At 35.2% G+C, this 17,033-nt stretch overlaps 2 protein-coding genes across 2 annotated transcripts; one reads left to right on the forward strand and one right to left on the reverse strand.

The window, feature by feature from the left end:
• Positions 1 to 9: 9 nt before the first annotated feature.
• Positions 10 to 4,733, reverse strand: LOC126710208 (DET1- and DDB1-associated protein 1). Its single transcript, XM_050410589.1, has 5 exons — positions 4,657 to 4,733; positions 4,360 to 4,558; positions 668 to 728; positions 478 to 542; positions 10 to 319 (listed from the first exon to the last, which is right to left on the reverse strand). Exons 2-5 carry the CDS (start codon positions 4,441 to 4,443, stop codon positions 236 to 238), a joined length of 294 nt encoding a protein of 97 aa, XP_050266546.1. The 5' UTR covers positions 4,444 to 4,558; positions 4,657 to 4,733; the 3' UTR covers positions 10 to 235.
• Positions 4,734 to 9,413: 4,680 nt separating this feature from the next.
• LOC126710204 (G-patch domain-containing protein 1) lies at positions 9,414 to 16,852 on the forward strand. The gene is made up of 11 exons (XM_050410586.1): positions 9,414 to 9,652; positions 9,742 to 9,826; positions 9,985 to 10,061; positions 10,166 to 10,190; positions 10,285 to 10,378; positions 10,483 to 10,549; positions 10,651 to 10,747; positions 15,212 to 15,393; positions 15,582 to 15,809; positions 15,881 to 15,997; positions 16,665 to 16,852. The coding sequence occupies exons 1-11, from the start codon at positions 9,575 to 9,577 to the stop codon at positions 16,728 to 16,730; spliced, it is 1,116 nt and encodes a 371-aa protein (XP_050266543.1). The 5' UTR covers positions 9,414 to 9,574; the 3' UTR covers positions 16,731 to 16,852.
• Positions 16,853 to 17,033: the final 181 nt, after the last annotated feature.

Below are 17,033 nucleotides of genomic sequence, written 5' to 3' on the forward strand. Positions count from 1 at the left end.
ACGGTAAAGGGAAGCAAATAATATCTATTACTTTCATTTCATCATCCATGTAAACTGTTATAGGGATAACCCAACTCTATAGTATTTATGAATTATACACACAAAATCTACACTTCTGGCTAAGCTGCTTATAGATAAAACCCCTTTTCAACCCACAAGAAACTCACGCATATTTGGCATGACAAAAACATTTACATGAATTAACTATTGGGGTTCCATATAACAAGATAAGGGCTCAGCAGGAACTGGAAGATGCCCTAGGTTGCTTGCATCCATGCTCAGGTACAAGATGTTCTGGCGCAGCTCTCTTCGGTCTCAACTGCAACAAGAGGCGCCATTAAAGTTAGAAGTATTTCAGAATCTCAAAAACTGTCCTTTGTATATATACTTGTCAGTGTGTGTGTGGGTGCATTATGTGGCCACACAAATGTGCATGTTGCGTGTTTAATTAAATTTGCATCATAAAGCACACATTACATCCTTCTCTTCAGCACGCTGATAGATATGCCTTAAGAGAATGTTTTTGGCGTCAGTAGTTATCACTGCAAAAAGAGTTTAAACAGGTCAGTTCCACAATAATTAATACAAAGAATTAGCTAAAAACCAGAGAGAACTTGTCGTAACGAAAGTAAATCGTTAATTACAAGAAACAAGTAATCTTCACTACCTTGATCAGGCGGTGGAAGGGTGCGGCTGTGAGTAGGATGATAGGTTGCAGGAGTCATTCTCTATATAAAGGGAGAAATGTTATTATAAATGAAAAGAGAGATGCAGCGCTTTTATTTTACATGTCATAAACATAACAAAGAATGGGAAGTGACAAATTTTTCACTCTCAAGATTACAAGCAAAATAAGAATATACATCAAAGAAGTCAATCCAATTTTCCTGAACATACATCTGCACAAATGCTAAAGAGAAGACACACCAGAAGATATAATCATATAAATATTATTATACCAGCAACTTATTTACTTGAATCTAGCTTGGTTTAGAAGAACTGTATCCAATAGTATCACAGCCTGCACTCTACAGCTCTATGGTACAATTTTCCATACTAAACAAAAATACAAATTGCAAAGACCTCAACTGGAAAACAGTCTGGTTATTAATAATGCTATACCCACAAGATTGCAAACCATATGATAATTTTTGTTATAAACATTGAGAAATTGTTTAGATACCATTGAGTTCAACTACGAAAATCACTAAACATTACTTAAATGGATAGAAAACATATTCTTAAGCATTTGGAAAGTTAACTAATGTAACTGTGAACTTCATTACCCAGTGCTGGTCCCATTAAATTCTGAACTAGTTAAAATTTAATTTGTCCTCAGGTTATGTCATTATATCTTTTAGGTGGCTACTTGTCGCTATTTTTTTAAGGGATATGGTCAAGCATCATATAAGTAAACTCAATCAGTTTGAGCCAAATCTCACTTTCTTCGCTAAGAGAAACCAACCATATAGGTAGTTTACATTTTTTTTTTTATATGAAAGAGTAATTTTATTGCTAAACAAATGAGAATACAATGAAAAAAATGCAAAAAGTTGCAAAAATTCTATTTACTAGAAAATGTTCCATTTCTAAGGCTATCAACTCTAGAAAAACCAGCATTGTTGCCTCTAATCTCCCATTCAATCTTCAGTATGAAGAGTAATGTTTCCATCTAGTGCTTCTGTGCACTGGATGGGATACAGGACCAAAACATGGCCATATTAGGACATGTGTTGTGTCTGTGTTGTGTCCAGTGCTCCTGTGCACTGGACGCAAGCCAAATCCATGCTAAGAGAAAGTTTTCTGATATTAGCTGTGGCAGACTTGTCCCTCATTTGCTCAATTCTCCAATTTAGTTCTCCTTTTATAGACCACCTCAACAAATGACTAGATATGTTCCTGGTGAATTACAACTAAAAAGCAAGTGTTCCAAACTCTCCTCAGGATTACCACAAAGCACATATCTTATTTCTTTCAATCTCCCAATATTCACAAGTACTTCCAGTCTGATACGCCTTTTGTCAACAGTCAACAGTCAACAGTCATCCACTAAACAAAGGCTGGTTCACTTTTACCAGATATAAGTAATGGTTTCGAACCAAAAGTTGTAACACCATATGTCTCTAAGGGGCTTGCCAAATAATAACCATGTCAAAACCAGGCAACATATATTTGGCAGAGCTTTGTTAAAAAAAACCCCAAATTCTGAGGGGTGACATAAGCGAGTTCCTATTTAAATTTTAAACACCAGATTTTCTACCTCAAATTGGAAACCTAGCAATTGAGTAGTAACGCATATGAAAATACAGTAGTCACAACTACCAAACATTTAAATGACAACGCATACTTCTGCCATATTGCTAAATTCTAAATTACAGCATAATTATATATGGCAATGCCTTTTTTACCTATGTATGTATAAGGAATTTGTATTGTTTTGCTCTGTTCAATTTTAGATATTCAATGTATAATCCCTGAATATGGAAATATATGTTACCCAAGAGAATCTAGTATAGACCTAGATGGAGATATTATTATTATTATTACAAACTAAGGAAATACAAAGCAACTTCATAACAAAACATGGAGATTTTCAAGTAAAAATTTTGTAGTGTTAAAAGGATAAATATGCATATATCTCAAATTCCTGCAAATAAGATGCTCACAATTCACATGACAATTATGTCAAGTATATGGGGGCAAAAAGGTTGTGCTGAAGAGCGTAACCAAAACAAAATACCATCATTTATCAAAGTACTAGAGAATAATACCTATTAAATGAATTGCCAATGAGGTACAGATAAAATGGCACCTTTTCCACTTGTAAGAACAAGGGGGAGTGTGATTTGTGGATTCAAGATATGCCAGGCATATATGTATTACCAATGGGAAGAATGGAATTATATTAGTGTGTATCTATTAACCTACAGTAATGTGTATGCTTACAATTTAAATATTATAAAAGTTATTCATCTGGAATCACTAATGCTTTGACAGCAATATTCATGCAGTTCTGCCAGCATAATCATTACCTGGTAGAAACCTTAAAAACCACATATAAAAGGTTTAGTTGGCGTGTAAATGCAAACAACCGCATAAGAAGACAAGAAAGAGAAGAATACAATGTAGAATTTCTCTCTAATCAGTCTCTTCGTTGAATCTTTCCCATTAGGGTTCTGAAGATAGTCTCTTAAACTATCAGATTACTTGGAATTTAATTATAAGAAATCTCCATTGCCACGGACAATATTATCATAGTTAATTACATCACTGGAAGGGCAAATTAACTCATAGAAGGCTCAGCTTATATATCTACCATTGATATCAGTCAAGAATTAAATATCCAAAGAAAGATCTTCTTTTGACACCTCTCTAGAATCAATCCGAATATCCACCTTCTCAACAAGATTTAAGACCATAACAAGTAAAGCGAATTAAATTATCTCATTCATGACATGGATCGAAAACTTTTACTATATTGGTTTCATTATGAATGCATGAAAGGATAATGCCCGTATAAGAAACATCAAGCCACCCCATGACCAGGAAAAAATGTGACTTTACTTTGTTTCAGGTATGGCACATGGGAATAAAAGAACTGAGAACTAAAACATCACATTGACTTCCACACAACAATGAAAGCAAAGTTTGGATACGAAAAGTTTGTGATTATGGCTTATATTCTAGATATTGAGAAGCCACTAAGAACCTAACACACATCAAGCTAATGTTTTATGAGCAACAGAGGTTTGCTTGGTAGAAAGCATAAAAATATTCTAAATGCATTTCAACTCAGAGATTCACTTGCATTCCTCCCTCAATTTTATCCACGTCAAGCCCAAGTTAATGGTTGAATGATCATTCCCAACAAAACTCAGCAAATTTAAGAAGAAAAAAAAAATTCTTTCTAATATTAAACTAACCATTCAAGAAATTCTCAATTTTCAGATCAATCAAAATAAATCCCAGTATCTGTTACTATGAAAAGTTTTATCTTAGGTTCAGTGCTGCAAACAGCATCAGTGTCTCATACCAAATACCCCATTATGTTAATAAAGAGTACCCAACCAAGTTAAAGTACCATTCAGATTTCCATGAAGCAAAAAATCTTCAGAAAGATCAAAATTGAACAATTTCAGAGACTACAATTTGCCAACACAAATCAACGTGTTTCTAACCTGTCACCCTAAGCACTACAAACCTTTACAAATTTCCATTAAGTTCAGTACCCAAAAAAAAAAAAAACACAAGTGGGTATATCAAAAAGCTACAAAAATCATACAAAGTTGAAAGCTTTCCAAGACTATGAAACTTAATATCAAACTGGGTTTGGTTTAGAAGTATAAAAGAAATACTTACAGAAGGACTAGAAGGATCGGAGGGTCGGAGTTGGCTGAAGTTGTGAGGGTCAAATGATGGCCAGTCACCAAAGAGAGAACCCATAAAATGCTGGTTTCTTTCGGCACAAAAATCTAGGGGGAGAGAGAAAGAGAGCACAATGCGGCGATTCTAAAACCAGACTCGAGTGTTGAGATTTGAGAATGGCAAATTGATGATCCTATATATATACAACAATTTGTTTTGGGTTTCTACCCACAGGAAAAAAAAAAAAAAAAACCAAAAAAAAAAACAAAACAAGAAAAAAACAAAACAAACCTTATTTTGGGCCCATTCTTTATCTTCCACTACTCCACCAATTCTCTCTCTCCTTTTTTTTTTTTTTTTTTTTTTTTTTGTGAGAATGTACTCCCCCAATTCTAAATTACCAAAACTAATCCATAGTATTATCCATATCTTCCCCCCACCCCCCTTTTGGTGAGGAACGGGGTACTTAGACCTCTTTGAGCATTTAATTATTCCCTTAGGTGTATATAGTTCTCGGTTCCAAATACACATTAGATTATTATACATAAAAATCTCTTATGTGGTGTTTGGTACAAGGGAATCCACATTACTCCTGGTATCCAAATTCCTAAGAATGTGATTTCTTGCAATCTGGATGTCTAGAAATGTAGCTATTTTTATATTTGGTTTTATTGAGAATCTCTTATAATTCCTACGAATGTGAGATGATAATGTTTGATTTATTTATAGGAATCTTAAATAAATTATTTATTTTTCTCATTCTATCCTTAGACTTGAATGTGAACTACCAAGTCCTTTAAAAAGAAATTTTTCTCTAAATAAATAATAAAAAACAAAATATAAACTATTAATAATTTGTTGAGCAACACACGCATAACAGTAAAAGTGAATACCTGGCAATAATGGAGGGTCTCCTTCATTTTTTTTTTTCCACACATGAAACCTAAATAGAACTTTGTTAAAAAATATATTAACAGAGTTGTCCATATTGTTTACGTTATTTTGGCGGGAAATAATAAATATAAGGGAAAATATATTGATGATTTGTTTTATATTTTATGTTAATTGCTTAAATGATAAGGAAAAGGGGTTAAAATTGTCAATTTATAAAAAATACAATTTCCTTTAAACTTGGGAATTTGGATACCCACTTGTTTTAAAATGAATCCACATTCCTACTGAGAGGAGTTTAAAGGGGGAATCCAGATTCCTCTGGCATTTGATTTCCTGGCGTGATTTGCAACAAAATATGGAAATTTTTAAACATTACTGGGAATCCTAAAACATTACCCCGTATCAAACACCACATTAGAATATCATAAGGCCTTAAGAACCACTAAACCAACTCTTTAAGGTTCATATCTTCCATTATTAGAAAATCAATAATTTTATATATACTCTTTTGTTTAGTTTAGGGGAAAATATGTTTTCTAAAATTAGGGTCTGTTTGGATATCGCTTATTACTGAAAACTAAAAACACTATAACAAAATAATTTTTAAATTTGTGAATAATGCCGTGGGACCTAGTTTTAAAGTTAGATTTACGTTTTTCAGTACTTGCAGGTCCCATGAACAGTGCACAGGACCCAGCCAAAAAAACACAGACGCGTGGTCTGCCGCTATCCAAACCCAGCCTTATACTATCATGAGTAATATATTGTCTCTATTATTAAAACAAAAAAGGTTGTTTTAATATGAGTAGTAAAAAAGGATGTGCCAGTTAAGAAAATAACAAAGAGTATAACTTTAGTTAGAATAGAATGGTAGAAAAAAAAAAAAAAAAAAAAAAAAAGGTTAGTTTTCTAAATTGTGGGGCCAGAGAATTTATGATCCCGACCCACTATACATTAGGACCCAAGGCCCGCGCCGAGGAGAGACGTTGCCGAGGACATGCAACGAAAATCCAAATGGCCTAGAGATGTAGCCGAGGACGATCCTGTCATCGGCATCCCAAAACTTAGAAGGAAAGAATGGCACGCCATCAAAGGTAGCCCCTAGAGCGCTCCAAGAAGAAATGGCGAGTACAGTAGGACGCGCACAGGGGTACAGTGTAGGAGCGGTTCAAGGAAAAGCTATCACCTTCGCATTGAATGCGCCAACAAACGTCCTGGCCGCATTAATGGGGAAAGGACCCCTGAACAGTGTGGCTTCGGTTATTGCAACTAACAGAAGGTGGGGGAAGGCGGCCGATGGGACAAGCACTCGAGTAGTTACCCGCCTAATCAACAAATGAAAGGTCAGGATCAACTGAGAAGGGCTATATAATGTAAGAATTCATTCACGGGAAAATGAGGTGAAGAGCATTATGTATCGTCTCTAGGACCATTGTAACCTAGCATAAAAGGAATAATAAGAATATTAAGCTCATCGGACGAGGTCCAAGGATCGGAGCCACCCAGGCCATGCCGAGGAGAAAGTCTTCTTGGATAAGCTCAGTTCACCTCTATGCGATCATCATGAACACCATGACTAACGACTGTCTGTTCACCAAGGCCTAGCCTTTTAGCCCACTCTCTACAAATTTATTGTTTGGGCGTTTAACGTTCGAACTCAATACCAATTTGGGATCGTTACAAATTGAGTCCTTACATAAATTATTATCCTTAATTTATACTCAAATAAAGTAAACAAATGGACTCTGTTGGTTTATTGTGGTTGAATTACTTGAACAAACATTTATAGTTTTCTTACTCTTTAACCTCTATGAATGGATTTCTCCTGAATGGAATTTTAAAGTTATTATTTCACTTTATCATCTCCTTGCCCTTTTAATTTAATATAAAAGAGGTGATTCAAAATATTAAAAAGAAAATGTATTGATTTTTCGTAACATACAATATGTTTGGGGAAAAATATGTATTGGCTTTTCATATCCAATTATTTCCCTTCTGCTTTTCGTTTTTTTCTTTGTGGGGTCCTATTTGCCAAGTGACCAAAATAAATACTATTTTAAAGTTCAAAAGGTACATTTTTAAAGTGTATTTTGTTTTTAGTTTTATAAATAATCTTTTGTTAAATATGATTTTAGGACTTCAAGACAAATATGGTTTGTCAAACACAAGAAGACCTAATTTAAGGAATAGCAAAGAAATATTTCTAAGAGATTATTATGACATTGATGCCACAATGTATTGAGCCAATCCTCGAGAAATTCAGTAAGCTTGTGACGAATGACATGAATCAAATACAATTACAATATTTTTAGAGAAGAGGTTGTGTTCTATGCAATCATGCAAATGCACCTAATAAAAAGATTCCCAATCTCAGGGTATATTCGAGATTAATCATCACTGTTACCTTGCCTTTTCAGCATTAGAAAAATTGATAATTTTACATATTATCTTTGGTTTAGTTTTTAAAAAAATTCCAAAAATTTAAAATGATTTCATTTAATATATTGTCTTCAAAATGATATTATTATTATTATTATTATTTGCTTATACTCAAATACAACATATGAACAAAATAGTATTACCTTTTCAAATAATTAAATGGATTCCATTAGTTTGTTATGGCTTAATTACTTGAAGGAGCCTCCATAGTAATTAACTCCTATACATGGAATCCTCTATGGATAGAATTGACAAGTTACTATAGATAAGATTAAGTATGAGTTCACCTGACTTCCTCCTTAACCTTTTAAAAAGCATAAAATGTATTGATTTTTCGTAATAATTTTTTTTAATTTCTCAAAAAAAAAAAAAAATCTCGAAATGGATTTTTTTTTTTGGTTGAGAAATAGGACTATTCCTTTATTGAATTAACAGAAACTTCTATCAAACATTACAAGATTGGCAGCATCACATGGGATGTCTTCTAACCAAATTTGAAGGTTGGAGAAATATCTTTGCTAGTTTAGTTAATTTATCAGCTACTGCATATTGCCCTTGCGTTTTACATGTGTGAAAGAATCTCAAAGTGGAATATTGAGTGATCAATATGAGGTGAAAAAATACCAATCTAATATTTAGTTATGACTTTCACTCATATTCAATTGCTGCCACTCTCTTTTTTATCTGTAGGGTTTTATTTGACAAGTGATCATAAATGTACATTTTGAAGTTTTCCCTGCAATCATGCAAATGCAGCCAACTAAGGTACCCAGTCCTGCGGTATGTTCACTATCTTTTACCCAAGTTGTATTAGCCATTTTAAATTCGGGTAATATCCTTTTGGCCATAAATTAGTTTCTTAATTACCAAGATTAATCCTCACCATTATCTGGTATAAAAAAAAAAAAAAATCCTCATTATCATCCTTATCTTCCTACCATTAGAAAGTTGACAATTTAATATATTCTTCTTGTTTTGTTTAGAGGGGATTTTTTTTAATGATATATATATATATATATATATATATTAACACAAATACACAAAGGAAGAGAGAATGAAGTTCAAACTTCTAGCAATTAGAAATACACAGTTTTCAAAAATATTCTGTTCTTAACTTATACTTAAATAAAACAAATGGAAAAAATATATAGTATTCCCTTTTCAAATAAAGCAAAACAACTCGATTGGTTTATTATGGTTGAACTACTTGAACGAAGGTATTTAGTACTTTTAATGTTTAACCCTTTTGCATGGATTCCTCCATGGTTAGAATTTAAAAATTATAGTGGTTATGTTAGGAGTTCACTTGACCCCCTTTACCCTTTTAATTTTTATTTTATTTTAATATTAAAAATTGGTCCCTCCAAAGTCTAAACTATGATTCCTAGACCTGACTTCGATGGAGAAAATTTCTCCATGCTGTGGAAAAACTTTTTCTTGATGATATAATAAAAAATTATCATTAATAACATTAATTATTATTGTTATTTATTATTTAAAAGAAAAAAATATTAAAAAAAAAACAACACCGTTTTTAAATAACCGCGGTAGTTGAAATCCTGAAATTGCAAACACGCTACGCATACATACTAAGGGACCGTGAGATTTGTGGGACTCACCTATGATACACAAGATGAAATCAGAGCCGCTCAATAATAAAACTCATACCAAATTCAGAGAGAAACGCACCGTACCTTAGTTCAGCTTCCTTTCTAGGTTTTGAGCTCGTTGTTCCTTCCTTTCTCAAACGTTTCTCTTTTCCTCCTCCACCGCCACAAAGAGAAACAGAGAAAGAGAGAGAGAGAGAGAGAGAGAGAGAGAGAGGCGGCTCTCTGGATCGTCGGCCGAACAGCGAAAAACGACGTCGCTAAAAGACATGGCCGCTCCCGAAGCCCCTCTCTGCTATGTCGGCGTCGCCAAACAATCCGCTGCTTTCCGCCTCATGAAACAAATGGTACTCCCTCTCTCTCTCTCTCTCTCATTCTCTTGAGAATTTGAATTCAACGGTTTTTGATTTAATTCTCTGTTTATTTATTTATATAGGGCTGGGAAGAAGGAGAAGGGCTTGGTAAAGACAAGCAAGGCATCAAAGGACACGTTCGAGTCAAAAACAAACAGGACACTTCTGGTTCGTTCCTTCTTCTTCTTTTTCTTTTTGTGTTTAAATTTAATCTAGGTCTGATTTGTTAACGTTTTGAATTCTTAATCTCCAAGTGTTACTGACTTTACTTAATAATGGATTAGTGAGTTTGATTTGGATATTGTTTTTGGTGGGATTTTTGATAGGTATTGGTTTGGAGAAGCCAAATGAGTGGGCATTTGACACTACTCAATTTGATAATATACTCAAACGATTGAAAGTGGTATGTTTCGCATTAAATCTATGAATAAGCTTTACTATATGTTGTACATTTTAATTTCGCTGCGAGTTTCTAATGTGTTTTTTGGTTATGTTTTTATCTTATAGCAAGGGGTGCAAGCCAACAATGAAGGTATAAGAATTGTATAAGATTATTAGATTGACTTAGTATTGTTAACTTTATGATACAATGTAACCTATGGTTTTGTGTGTGTTTTTTATGATAGGTGTTGAGAACGATTCGGCTGAAGTAGGTACTGAGACTGATGCATCTAATGATGTTAAGGTTCCGGTTGTTAAGACTACTCGGCCTCAGGGAAGGTCGGTGCAGTTTTGTTTAAATTGTGTGTTGGGTGCTTGAAATGTTTGTTATGGTTTTGCTTGTATTAAATATTTTGTTTGTTTTTCCCTTCCCTGAAAATCAGATATAAGAAAAGAGAGAGAGGGAAGCTTGTCCATGCCTATTCTTCGAGTGATGTTCAAGGAATTCTCGTAAGTTGGAAGAACACATTTCTTGTGAAACCAATGTCTCTATATTTTTGTATTTTATAATTTATGTTACTGATTAAGTGCTTTGGTAATGTGGACCCTAGGCCAAAAAGGTTGAGGAGTCACCAGGAACAAATCCTGATGTAGATGGTGAATTGGAATCAGCAAAGCTGTTCGAAAGTGAATTTATCCATGTTGAAGGTAATATTTGGAGTGGAGTAGCTAGAGAGCTGTTAACTATCCATTGGTTTTGAATAATGCGGTTAAAATTTTGTTATGAAATGGTCATATCCTTATGTATGCTTGTCCTTTTAACATTCTGGTTAAACTTTCTTTGCTATTCTTAAAGTAAAATGCCAAGTGTTCTATATAATGTTTTAGTCTTGTTGCTAGCTCTCTCTCTCTCTCTCTCTCTCTCTCTCTCTCTCTCATGCTTTCATACATGCGTGTGTAAATAATTGTTCACTACATCCACCATGTTGCTTGAGAAGTTTATCCATGTAGCCTTGCCCCTTAAGCTGGATACTGGCTATGATGCTTCTGATAAGCTATAATCTGACAGACATTTTGACAAAAATGTTTTGTTGGAGATATCCCAAAGAGAAATTTTCATTGGAAAGAAGTTAAGATTTGAAGCATTGAAGCGTTGGCATGATCATTGGTGGGGTGATGGCTCTTCAAGGATTGTTATCTGTACCTTATCCTAATTGCTAGAGACAAAGAGGCAAAGGTGGCTGATTATTTTGCTTTGTGAACATGTGGGGATTCATGTTGGGCCAGCTATTTGTAGAGCTAAATCGACACTTAAAAAAAAAAAAATATATATATATATATATATATATATGGGTGATAGTGAATCGCAGGCTTTTAACAACAGAGAATTTAAGGAGGCGGGGCATTGTTATCCGTGATTGGTGTTGCATGTGTGTCTGATAGGGGAGACAATTGGCCACTTATTTCTACATTTTTGGGTAGCTAGAGAGCTATGGGGTTTCCTCTGGTGTCTTCTTAGTGTGAATTGGATGCTACCTAGATAGCTTTCGGATTTGCTGCTGAGTTGGGCTGCTCTTCATGTTAAAAAGGAAAGGACAGCTCGGCAATCTGAAGTTCGATTCCATCTTGTTCGAAGAGAAAAAATTTGCGCGTTTTTTGAGATAAAGAATGTTTGGTTGCTCAGCCTTCTCTCATTCCTCAGATTGTGGTTGGTATTTTTTGGTTGTTGTCTTTTCTAGATAGCATGTATCTTTGTTGGCATTTTTTCCTCTGTTTGAGTGTTCCGTAATATACTCCCTTCGTACTTGGGCCTTGTCCTTTTCTTTTTAATGAAATACTTTACTGATGGGGAACATGTAGGGATTCATCTTGGGCCAGCTATTTGGAGATCTAACCGACACTTAAAAAATATATATATATGGGTGATTTATTATTAGAGGATTTTTACCTATCAAAAAAAAAAAAATATATATATATATATAGGTGATAGTGAATCGCAGGCTTTTAACGATAGAGAATTTAAGGAGGCGGGGCATTGTTATCCCTAATTAGTGTAGCATGTGTGTGTCTGATAGGGGAGGCAATTGACCACTTATTTCTACATTTTTTTTTTTTTTTTGATAAGTAAGAAGAGAATATTATTAATATAAGAATAGCAAGAAAAACAGAGAGTTCACAGTAGTGAACAAAGGAAAAAAAGGAACAAAAAGACAGAAGCAGCCCCTAATCTATTCTAATAGACGAAAGAAAATCCTTAAGGGTAGAACAATCCGAGAAAGCCCAACATCGAGACCAATCAAAGAAGGTCCGTTGGCAAAACTCTAATAACTGAACCACAGTTTTCCTCTCATCCTCAAAAGACCGCTGATTCCGTTCAGTCCAAATAGTCCACATTAAATAGATTGGAACCAAATTCCAAATATTAGAAATATGCTTCCCAAGCCAATGATACCAACAAAATAATAAGTCCACAACTAAACTTGGCATGACTCAATTGATCCCAAACAACCGAAGCATATACATCCACAAAGAATGAGCTATCGGACAAAAAAGTAATAGGTGATCCACAGATTTCTCATTACAACAGCACATACAACAATGATTCGCCAAAGAACGACCACGAAGCATAAGGTTATCCAAGGTTAGAATCTGACCATGAGCTGCTGTCCACATGAAAAAAGCCACCTTTTTAGGAACCTTAACTTTCCAAATGCCCTTCGAAGGGAAAGTGGAAGGAGCTGCATTTTGAATCTTATGATAAAAAGACTGAGTATCAAACTTCCCACTTCCATTAAGATACCAACAAAGCCTGTCACACCCTCCACCGCTAGGAATTCGGGTTTGGATGAAATGAAGAAGGGAGTAGGAAGCCGCTAACTCCCAATCATTGAATTCCCTATAAAATCATAAACTCCACACTCTGTCATTATCACCCACTGGAGGGCTTAACACATCAAAAATACAGGCCTCCTTATTGGTTGAACACAAAAATAACTGAGGATAAAGAATTTTAAGAGGAACATCTCTAGTCCACTTATCATGCCAAAAAAGAATACGAAAACCATCCCCCACCACAAAAGAGAAAGGCTTTGCAAAAGTTTCCCACCCTTCACTGATACTCCGCCATAACCCACAACCATGAGCCCTACTACAAGCTCTAGTGCACCAACCCCCTTTTCCCTCCCCATATTTCATGGCAATGACCCTTTGCCATAGATGAGTGGTTTCATGGCCATACCTCTAAAGCCATTTCCCTAATAGGACCAGATTAAAAGACGCCAAATTCCGAATTCCCAAACCACCCAACTCACGCGGTAAGCAAACCTTTTCCTAAGCCACCAAAGGATATTTGAAACACTCAACTGATGAACCCCACAAGAAGTCCCTTTGAATGCGTTCCAATCTAGTCGCCACAGCTTTAGGGATAGTAAAAAGGGAAAGGTAATCAGTTGGAAGGCTTGAAAGGGTACTTTTCAACAAGGTGAGTCTACCACCCTTTGACAAATAAAGCCGTTTCCAACCTGAAATCTTCTTTTCCATCCTCTCAAGGATCGGATTCCAAATAGAGGCTGTTTTATTCAAAGTTTCCAATGGCATACCCAAGTAAATCATAGGCAAACTACCCCCCCGGCATTGAAGAATATTAGCCAAAGATTGAATGTTACGCACCTCCCCTAGGGACAATTTCACTTTTCCCCACATTCACCTTCAAACCAGTAAAAGCTTGAAAACAAGTCAAAACCAGCCTAATAGAAAGAATCTGCTCTCTAGAGACATCACAGAAAAGAATGGTATCATCAGCAAATAATAGGTGAGAAACATGGATACTAGTAGAATTAATAGGACCCGCTTGAAAACCCTGAATGAAACCACCTTCCTTAGTTTTCTTCAGGATATGACTTTAAACCTCCATGATTAAAAGAAAGAGAAGGGGAGACAAAGGATCACCTTGTTTGAGACCTCTAGAGCTACCAAAGAAACCAACAGGAGATCCATTAACCAGAACTGAGAAGTGAACGGTAGAGACACAAGGCTTTAGCCATCTCCTCCATCTATCCCCAAAGCCCATCCTCTCCAACAGATAAAACAAAGTGTCCCAAGGTGATCCAGAGAGTTGTGGGGTTTCCTCTGGTGTCTTCTTAGTGTGAATTGGATGCTACCTAGATAGCTGTTGGATTTGCTGCTGAGTTGGGCTGCTCATCATGTTAAAAAGGAAAGGACAGGTTGGCAATCTGAAGTTCGATTCCATCTTGTTTGGAGAGAGAGAATTCACGCATTTTTGGAGATAAAGAATGTTTGGTTGCTCAGCCTCCTATCATTCCCCAGAGTGTGGTTGTTTTTTTTTTCCCCGGTTGTTGTCTTTTCTAGATAGCATGTACCTTTGTTGACATTTTTTCCTCGTTTGAGTGTTCCGTAATATACTCCCTTCGTACTTGGGCCTTGTCCTTTTCTTTTTAATGAAATACTTTACTAATGGGGAACATGTGGGGATTCATCTTGGGCCAGCTATTTGGAGAGCTAAACCGACACTTAAAAATATATATATATATATATATATATATTTGGCTGAAATTTTTAAGCAGAGAGAGGAGAGTTGCTTTTTAAATATATTTTTGTCTATTTTACATGCCTTTTGTAGCATGTATCCAAAGAAAACCCTTCCTTTGCAAGAAACAGTATTAGTGTTTATCTTGGTCTAATGGTAAGCTTCTTTTGCCATTTAGGTTGTTTAATACTTGTGATGAATAGTTATTGCTGGTATTGCCTTACTAAGTGGTACCTTCTGACTGCCAAGAAGTGAGTGACTGATTTTACTGAGTGGTATTGCCTCACTGTAGCTTTTGTTTCATTTCTTAACCCTGATGCTGCCATTGAAGCTCTGGATGTATCAGGGTATCTGCCTTGCATCCTTCTCAATATGCATTGCCGACTGTCTTCCAAGTCTAACATGTAGGTGGTATTTGAATTTTGGTTCTCTTCAGAACCTTTTGTATGATGTACCGTGTTTGTTCGAAATTACCTATCTGCATGTGTGTGCTAAGTATGCTGCTCACTGTAAAGCCTTATAATCTTCCCAATTTGCTACTATTCATATACTTCATTTTAGCTGCTGGCTGGATAAAATGGGATGAGTCCATCGTTTTTTGAAATAGCCTTATGACATTCTGACAGGAGACAAAGTTGAAGATATTCCTCCAGATTGGTGGGGCTATAAATATGGTTTTGTCTCCGGAGGTTTTCTTGGGGCGGAATCTAGAAGAAGGAAATCACAGACTACTGAGAATGCTAAAACAAATAATGAGAGAACTGTATTCTGTGAAGATGATCAGGAGAATCTATATCATCTTGTTCAAGTACGTCTCTTTTTCATTTGAATTCTTTCTTTGTAAACATGTGACATATACCTTGTTCCCATAAAGGCTAAGCTAATCTCTGATAAAAAGGTGCTAGAAGATCCAATGATAGTTAGTTGAGTAAAAGGAAGGATAAGTGTGCAAGAGATTAAGTTTAGACTTGTGATGCAAGTTTGTTTTCTTTTCAGGATAATGCCACGACTGGAAAGCAAGGACTAGGTATTAGAAGCCAGCCAAAAAAGGTTGCTGGCTGCCGCTTTCAGGGGAAAAAGACATCATTTAGTGATAGTGATGATGAAGATACCAGCGATCTTGGTCATTCAGCCAAACGAAAACGTGATGACTTATCAGAAGGAGACAGGGCTGACGAACATAAAGTGAAGTTGAAGAAGTTGTGCAAAAAGCTTCTTCGTCAGGTTAGTTCTCCAAACTGCAAATTTTTATAGTGTTCAAAATTCTTTTGTCACTGATGGAGGGCTTATCTCAGGTACCTGGAGAGTCATTAAAGCTAAAACAGCTGAAACTTCTTATTGATGAACATTCATCTTCTATTTTTTCCAACTTTTCCTCAAAGAGAGATGCTGTAGCTTACTTGAAACAAAAGGTATGTTGTTTAGCTACTGTGGAACATTTTTTCTGCTGTATCCCAAATAATTTTTGTCCTTGGAAGACAATAGGATTTAGGTCCTCATCCATTTCCCTATTAACATTAAAATGTTAACCTAAAAGTAGAAAAAGTACGTTGCTGAGAGTATGGACTTCAAGATTTGCTTTCTTGTCAATTTCCATAATTCCTCAAGTAGTTTTGAGCTACTGGGCACGTTAATAAACTCCTGAGTGTTTGGATGAGCTTATTTTTATTGGCATTTATTTTGTTTTAAAAAGTTGTGTAAATGTGCATCCCTATCTATTAAAAGTAGGGCTTTAACAATTCGTATATAATTGGCCATAAAAATAAGTTAGCAAGACCTTTAGTGTTTGTTTGAAAACAACTTATCTAGTTTTTTTGCTGAAATTATTGTAAATAAAAGGTAAAAACTAAATAAAATTAGTACTCATGTGGGCCCGAAAATAGTATGGAAAAAATAGCAATAAGCTGGTTTATAATTAAGATCCAAACACACTTATTATTTAGAGTGGGTCCTTCAGGTCATCAGTAAATAGTAAATACTGTTCAATTGTGAATATGCTACTCATATTTGGGTGTTGGTGTCTTTATATATATATAATTTTTAAATTCTGCAATTCATGAAATTTTCTGTTAACTGCAGCTGGGAGGTAGTCAGAAGTTTTCTGTGGAAGGAAAAAGAGTGAGTCTCAAATCAAAGAGAGGCTAGAGATTTTTGTTACAAATTTTTGGGTTCCATATTCTTTTCCTGGGATTCTGAGAAGCTTGTACCGATACTGTATATTGCAGCTGAGACTAGATTATAATCTAATTACATCAAAGCCTTTAATAGATCTGTTGTAGTAATTAGATGCAAGTATTTTGTGATAGTATATGCTTCAATTATTTTGCTGGAATGTAATTTCATCAAGTGTCGTTGCTTGGGTGAGAATTGTAAACATTTAAACTGCTGCTTTTCTGTGTCATTAAACTGGATATAATAAGATGAACCTACAAAGTCTAGGTTAACCTG

This window comes from Quercus robur, chromosome 12 (assembly GCF_932294415.1).
Source record: "Quercus robur chromosome 12, dhQueRobu3.1, whole genome shotgun sequence".
In the NCBI taxonomy this organism is placed as follows: domain Eukaryota; kingdom Viridiplantae; phylum Streptophyta; class Magnoliopsida; order Fagales; family Fagaceae; genus Quercus; species Quercus robur.